The sequence below is a fragment of the Rhagoletis pomonella genome, unplaced genomic scaffold, assembly GCF_013731165.1.
Source record: "Rhagoletis pomonella isolate Grant_MI unplaced genomic scaffold, Rhpom_1.0 Rhpom_scaffold_00012, whole genome shotgun sequence".
NCBI classification, from domain to species: Eukaryota; Metazoa; Arthropoda; class Insecta; order Diptera; family Tephritidae; genus Rhagoletis; species Rhagoletis pomonella.
Window position 1 is genome coordinate 1,657,325 of NW_023458566.1, and position 8,291 is coordinate 1,665,615.

Here is an 8,291-nt window from a genome sequence, read left to right on the forward strand (position 1 = left end):
CAGAAATTATCTACTGGGTAGTTACTGTTAAAACTAAAATTTTACAAGTTAGGATTTTGTGCCTTCAATTTGGTTATAATGAATATAGTTATTAAGAAAACACAATTTATACTGCTATTAGGGCGTGTCTAGGGCAAAAATCCCTTCGAAGGAAGCTAGGGGAGGTAGTTGAATTGGTAATTTTTCTGAAGTAGTCCTTTTAGTCTTATTTGGTATGTATAAAAACCTTTCATTTGAGTGGAAGATCAATCTATCTCGGCAGCCACTCTGAAAACGCTCTATCTCAGAAAACTTTTCAAGAACGCCTTAGCTCATTATTTGATTAAAGAACGCCCTATTTCAGAATTTTGTTTGAAAAAACCCTATCTCAGAATTTGGTTGAAGAACGCCCTATCTCAACTGAAAATACATGGAAAATGTGATAGCATTTTCGTAGATTTCACAGAAAATCGGACTACGATAGATTTTGTGATAGCCATGATTACCATCTTCACGAACTTTCGCCCATAGATGCCGTTATCGAAGTTCAACCACCACGTATTTCAGAGCAAGAGCATCAGTTACTTTATTATTGCTCTAATGGAATCAGTCTGCAAAATTTCGGATGTTAAAGTCACCCTTATCCTAACGAATGTCGGGAATCTGTAGGTTTTCCACATTATGATAACCATCGAGCGACACCTCCTCCCTTTGGTTCCCCTGAAACACAAAAAGACATTTTATGCTTGCACATTTTTACATACATATATAAAATAGCGTATAAAACGCTTGAGTGGATTTATTTATGATTTTTGTGTCCACTAGAAAATATTATAAGCAATTCATGAAATTTTAGATCCGTATGGCTAAGAGTTGTTGGGGTTTGTGAAATTATTGTATATGCTCTATCGTAAAAACAAATTCGATTTTTTTTAAACAGAGTATCTATAATTTTACCGGACATTATTACATACATATATTCAGGCACAAATACCTATCAATAATCATTTTCAAAATCTTAAAATTTAAATGGTACAAAAATTGTTGAAAGCAATGAGGGGAATGTGAAATTTATGGACCAATTATGCATGAGAAACTTCAGTTGAGTTCTAGTGGCCGAAATCATATAACGGGAGGCAACTGAATTTTGTAGTTATTGTGGAAATTAATACTTCTCCTGCTATTTCTGCACATCGTTCGCACTCATTTCAGAATGGCTTGTTCCTCATATTACTATTATCTATAATTTTATAGCACTTGACAATAGTTTATATTTAAAATACAACTCAACTGAGGTTGCGTTGATATACATAATCGGCTTTTTAATACCTACAAACATAAATATACATATATTAAAAACTAATAGTGCCACAAAATGTACATATATGAATAGATATTTAAAACTAATAGTGCCACGAAGTTATATAAAAGAATCATGTAGTTAAAAAATAAATCTTGTACGCGCAGTGATCTTTTAGTGCTGGAATGGTTCAAATTACCCTCCACAGAATTAATATATAGATCACACGTATTAATATGTACATATATATATCTTATCACTAACGTATGCCTTCCAAGCAATTTGCTTTTACTGTTGCAGCACCCAAACCAATTTCTGCCGTATCTGACGAATAAGATAATGTACCAAATTTATTTGAACCTAAATATAGTGAATCACCCTCATTTTTCTTATTAAATTCGTGCACGTTTCCCACATCCGTTTCTAAATGCATTTCGAAATCAGTCTTTGTTAATGATGTTGAATTTTCATACATTGTACTATTATGTAGGTTCTCAGTTACTGGAACCGTAAGAGCTGTTGCAGACATCTCTGCTTCCATTGCCTCTTCCAGTGTACTGCTTTCATCAGCATCTATAGTGGCATCTTCCACGTCCGCATCATCAGCGAAACTCCTGTTCAACTTATCAATGAAGTCATTTAATGCTATCTTCTTGTGTAGGTGTGTTTTTCCGAAAATTTTCCTAATTTTGGCACGTCTTTGTTTTATCAACGTCTTAGTTGTATTTAGACCATCGGAACAAGAGAGTGAACGACGTATTTTTCTCAGGCCAATAAAACGCAAACCTGTGCTGGACGCTGGCGCAGCTTCGCCACGGCGAGGTTCTGCTTGCGGCTCTTCGAAAATTGTCTCCAATTTGGCGGGGTGAAAACTAGTTAGTTTTTGATTGCAGTAAATTTTTTTGATCTGAGCCGGACGGAGCATAGAGAAATCACAAGATCTGGATGTGTGACGTTTTGGTTTCATTATGGACCGGCGCTTTAGTTTTAAGCTGTTCTCCTTGCAAGCACGGCGCGGTAAATTGCGACGCTGTGAAAGACTCCCTCCAGCAGCGCTGGAACTGCAACAGCTATCTGCATCATCATCGCCTACAATGGCAGTTTCGCTAGAACTATTGAATTCCGATTCAAAATCACTACTATCTGCTGTGCTTTCATTGGATTTAGTGGTATCGTTTAGCGCATTACCTGCCTCAGATATTTCATATGCCCGAGCGGCCATGTTTTCCTTGCTACAAATTATGGACGACATCAAATCTAATTTATGTACATACGACTACATTTCTTTCAAAAGTTACTTACCGATTTTCCACCAAAATATCTTCGCAATTTTGCTGAAAATTAATTTTTGCTATACCAGAAACAATACGTTCCATAATTTTCTAAAAACACATATAGAGCTATTCTGTAGAGCTGTCAAACTATCGCCGATACTATCGATAGTATCGATAGTCTGATCACTTGAAATAACTATCGATAGTTTTAATACTATCGCCACTATCGTTTCATTGATAGCGTATTCTCTTTCATGGCTCAAAGAGAACAAAAATTGGCAGCATTATTTCATGAACGAACGAATAAAGATCACCCAGGACGGTGTGCGAGAAAAAATATTTTTATTTTTTTTGTGCAGTGCGTAATTTTTTCGCCGCCATGTGAATGAAACGGAATGAAACAATCTGTGTGAATGAAACAACCTAATAAAAAATGACGTTACCAACTATTATTTTCTTTCTCAAATGCAATTACAAATACGCGGTTGCCGTGCTGGGTGATCTGTTAAGTGGTTCATGGCATTATTTCTAAAAGCGCTATTTTTTATTTTAAGCGTGGAAATAGCAGAGGTTATATTGCCGTCTTAGACCGAGCAATGCAGTATATTTCAAAAGACTGTCAAATTGAGAAATTGCAGAAAGCTGTTGCATGAGCAGTGGCACCTTGCATGTAAAGTGTCTTTCGAAAGATTTTTTTTTCCCTGAAAGGCGAATTGTAGCGAGAATTTCTGAAATCGCTTTTTGACTGTTTACACGAATGAATTTATAGCAATATTTCTCGATATTTAAATGCAACCGTGAACCGCTAAAATAAACAAATTTATAAAAGCAAGATAACGAAAAATAAATGGATTTAGAAAAACCTTTGAAATGGGTCGATACTATCGATAGTATCGATAGTCACCCTTAAGACTATCGTAAAACATCGATGGACTTGACTATCGATAGTTTGACAGCTCTACTATTCTGTTTACAAGAAAATTGAAGCTGTCAAACAAATTCGTTTAAAGAGTTGTCACTTTTAACATGTCAAAGCAGCGACAGTTTGATGTGCACTGTAACTATTCAAACGAAGCTGCCAGATCTCTATTTCGACCAGTGTGCAGAGTCTTATTTTAGTGTGGTAGAATCGGCAAACATTTTTGTAGATTTGAATAAGGTGTGGTAGATTTTCCAATTCATGTTTTTATTGGGTATACATATCGCACACCGTCATCAAAAGAGGCACAACTCAAAAATTAGTTCGGGAAATATAAGTGCTAGTGGATAGGTCAGATTCAACGCAATTGATGCAAAAACCAGTATAACATTAGTTTTCTAGTTAGAGAATATAATCATGAACAAAAAAAATATTTTCATTAATTTGAGAAAATACCTACAGATTGATTTATGCAAAAAATTGTCCAAATTATTTTTCCATTGCATAATACTTTAGCAGATATTAATATTCGGACTTTTGAAATTTATGATGTACCTTGTTAAAAATTTATTGATTAATTTTTATATTTCGTATAAAAATTGAGTTGAAATTTTAGAGTTATGTGAAAATTATAAACAAATTTTCTGAAGCTCCATTTCTTACTAGGGTGGTGATTGGGATCCGATCAGGGCATTCATGGGCCGGGAGTCGTGGTAAGTGGTGACCGACTCACTATGAATGCCGTAGATCGGTTCACGCATCTGCGTTGTAGTCTGGTTCAGCTAGGGGGAGGCCCAGGAAGTGCGCAACTTTGACAGGGGCTGTCCAAAGAGACAGGGGCGTTAGCTGGGTTGGGTTTTGGGAGCATGCGAAGAGGTGGCATGAGTAATGTGGCGACTCTCCGCATGCCGGACACTGGTTGTGCACATCTTCGTTTACTCTCGTCGGTACGTCGTCGGGTCCAATGGTGGGTCGATGTAAGTCTGGACCGTGCCCTGACGTGCCTTGTCGGAGGCCCCTCCTCTAACGAGGGTCTGTTGGGGTGTTCACGTCAGAAACTGCATGCAGAGCATTTTGTTGTGCTCCCTTACGGGAAGCATTTGGGCCTCGCTGTGCAGGTGGTGCTCAGGCATATCAGAAGGCGCCTTATTGCTGTCCGGAGTGTGGAGTTCTGACAAGTCTGTAGCTTCGTCCACTGCGCCCAACTAGTCCCCGGCGACCAAACAGGCGCAGAATAGTTTAGAACCGGCCGGCCGATTGCCTTGTGTGTTGCCAGCAGCATTTCTTTGTCCTTTGCCTATGGTTCTGCGGGGAGCGACCTCAGGGCCTTGTTTCGGTTAGAAAACAGGTACGAACATATCACTCATTCTACGCGAAGTGAAAATAGGCTGTTTTTTTTTATACAACCCGTTTTGAATTTGAATTATTATTAAAATAAATTTGAGTTATTGTTCGCTTCCATTTCGGTCAACAGCGCAAATCGATTATTAAAGAAATATCAAAATAAAACAACAAATTTAGTATACTTTTGAATACGGTTTAAGCGAGTGCGCTGTAAAGACACAGGTATAAACGTTTGAAAGAAATATGTGTTAAATCAAATTGGTTTTTCTTAATGTTGTTCTTGCGTAGGTATAAACAAGGTATAAATTTTGTGATCCACGATGAGGAAATGGTTTTTGTGTTTTCTGGATAAAAAAAAACTTGTTGGGACTATTCTAGGGGACTCAGGTATAATACCTTGTCAATTCTATAATAACACACTTTTCACTTAAAATGTAAAAAAAAATATTGTAAATTACTTCTTGTTGCAAATGGGAAAAATGTAGAAGAAATTGACGACCAAGTCTTGATTTTGCGATTATCGAATAAACCGGGTTTTTTTCGTTTCGTACAATTCTTGACCTCTCAATAAAAGTTTTTAGTTTTTCGGAAGCCTTTTTCCAGTTTAAGGGAAACCGCTATATAGTTTTAAAATTATATCCTATGTTATTTGGGGATGAACAAAATTGCATATCTACCTCAACAAAAAAAAAATAATAATAAAAGTCATATGTATATCTAATGCATTTATGGGCCAATTTGTCTGCTTTCTTAAATATACACTGGCTATGTTAGTAAAAGCATTCTTGTGTAAAATGATCTTGCTGGGTGGCGCCAGGGTCGAGATATTTGGAAAACCCCTATTTATGGTCCGATTTGGTTCGAATTTGAGTACGTAAACGTTGTAACGTAGTAAAACGTTGAAACATAATAAATCATAGATTTCCAAAAAAATTTACCTAGAATTGGCGCTGAAGTCAAAATATAAAGCATATTCGACATAAAATGCTTGTTTTGTTTGCGTTAAAAATTCATTTAAAAGCAATAAGTACTAACAAAAATATAACGATGGAAATTTATGTCACGTCACGCCACGTCACGTAACATTTCACACTTGGGGTTGTAAAAGAAAATTTAAACAAGCTGCAGTAATTCAAAAAACTCTAAAAACAACTAGATTTACTCCAAATCATATTATTTAAAAAAAGTTCAAAAAAAAAAAATGCAATAAGTTATGAAAAAAAGTTAAGTTTGATCTGGAAAAAACTTTGAACTTATTTTGCTTTGCTCTTTTTTCAAATAAAAGTTATCTTTACTGTTAATAGTTTTATTGTAATTTTTAGTGATGACTTCAAACAGAACATAAGCATTTTCACCGCAAGAAAACTTTGTAAAATAAGCCGGTTTTTCCTTAATTTAAAAATCGGGAACCGATTTTTTCAAATTGCAACTTTTCGAATAACTCGAAAACCGGTTTCGGAAAAAAGGCGAATAATCGAACACCCTAGTTCCAATCATTGGACCGTAAAAAAACTAAAACTAATCCACATTTTTTATATCAGCATTGAAGTCGGTTGTTGTTCTTGCTTAAAAAGCACTTGCTTGTTTAACAATTATTTATATATAACTTTACTTTTCAATTTTATTTAACTCTATATTATTTATTTTTTTATTTTAATTTATTTTAATTTTATTCATTTATTTATTCGCGCAAATATGTATGTCTGTGCTGATACATATACATGTACAAGTATGTGCTTTCACAGTTACATTTATAAATATGTACATACATTTGTGCGTAATGTAAAAGTATGTTCTTACTTACCAAAGGCACTCGTCCCTGCATTTTTTTATTACTCATATTATTCCACTAGCCGAATGACAAGGTGTTAGAAATATATGAAATTCTCTAATGAAAACCGAGAATCAAATTATCAATATTATGTGCTGGCTTTCGCGTTGGGTAGTAGTATGGATATGTATTAAAATGACCACATAAATATGTACATATAAACGTATGTACTTATGTATGCGCAAACATTTACATGCACGTGTACATACATACGTATATAGATATGCACGTTACCTACCGAACCCACGCGACACGACCACAAGACGGCTTCCCATTTCTTCGTGGCGAACACACGAATTTCACTTTTTCACGCAATTTCTTAGCAGCAATGAAATAAAATCGCACTATTTATATTTTTTGTTACTACTTGCACTTTTGAATACAAATTAAATAAATTATTTTAACACTTTTGCACAATATTTTACTGCTTATCGGATTGAACTCGCGCACCATACGAACTTAAATATATCCGAGGCAAAAGTCTACTGAATACTGAAAATTAACCTACACTCTCAGTTCATCACAGCTAATTTGCAATTTCCCAAGTATTTATTTTTCCAGGTCCTCCTTTGGAAAGAGTTTGAATAAAGATAGGTTACTCACTCGAAAACTCCCAATTCACAAATTTGGAAATTGATTATGCTCTAACCGATTGCGCAGCAAAAAAAGCATTTCAAGAGCGGATGAACAGTGCATGGGAAACGGAAATGAACTCTGAATGATGATAGAGAGGTGGAGAGTATGTAGGCGTTTGTATTTCCGCTTAAAGTACAGACAAGAAGAGTGAGCCACCAAGAACAGATGTGTATAGTAACAAAAAGTCAGTACTAATTTGTACTGGAACCTGCAAATTTTTAATGGAAAAGTGTATAATAGCCAGGGAAGCGAACTTGTGGGGAATTCCCCGATTTGCGGGGTATTTCAGTTTGCATGGAGAATCGGGGAATGGACCGTTTTTTGTGGGGAGTTTCAGTTTACATTCGGAAGCGGGGATTGAACTGTTTTTGTGAGCAATTAGGTGTAAAAAAATTTCTTTTTTGCTTCGCTAATTTCCTAATGATTTAAAAAAATGTAAGTTGAAGACAGAGTGTCCAGATTTGGTGATTTAGCGCCAATTTGGCGATTTTTTTTGATTATTTGCGCGTAAAAATTTCGTGAAATCGCTATTGGCGATTTTTGTTTTCAAATATATTTTTTTCCAATTATAAAAATATACAAAACTTAGTTTTCCACGATAGTTCTACAGAAGAGGCTAATGAACTGCGTGATAAACTTGACTTAAGAAGCATATTAAAAGACTGTCAAAAATGTTTAATCACCCTAATCGAAGAACTTTTGAAACGATTACCTAGTCAATTAAATACTTTTAAAAAAGCTTTGATTTTGTCACCAGAAAAGTGTGTGAATCACAAGAGGGAAAGTTTCAGGGACCTGCCAATTCACTTTTTGACTTTGAAGGAAATAAAAGCAGCGGAAACTGAATATTTAAATCTTTTAACTTTCCCATGGAATAACTTTTCTCAGAACCATTCCATCCGACTCTAAAGAATTTTGGATAATTGCTTATGGAGTGAAAACCGTAACAGGCAATAAAATGTTCAGAAATAAAAGTAAAGTAAATTCATATTATTATCCTTGCCATTT

General features: G+C 35.3%; 1 protein-coding gene across 1 annotated transcript; it reads right to left on the bottom strand.

Annotated features, from left to right (window-relative positions):
* Nucleotides 1-494: 494 nt before the first annotated feature.
* Nucleotides 495-2,869, bottom strand: LOC118747669 (protein tantalus). Its single transcript, XM_036481728.1, has 2 exons — nt 2,582-2,869; nt 495-2,511 (listed from the first exon to the last, which is right to left on the bottom strand). The coding sequence occupies exons 1-2, from the start codon at nt 2,653-2,655 to the stop codon at nt 1,539-1,541; spliced, it is 1,047 nt and encodes a 348-aa protein (XP_036337621.1). The 5' UTR covers nt 2,656-2,869; the 3' UTR covers nt 495-1,538.
* Between the last annotated feature and the right edge of the window lie 5,422 nt (nt 2,870-8,291).

Coding starts and splice junctions, on each gene's coding strand:
- LOC118747669 (XM_036481728.1), bottom strand. CDS start 2,655: ATGGAACGTATTGTTTCTGGTATAGCAAAAATTAATTTTCAGCAAAAT. Junction 2,512..2,581: donor GATATTTTGGTGGAAAATCG/GTAAGTAACTTT, acceptor CATAATTTGTAG/CAAGGAAAACATGGCCGCTC.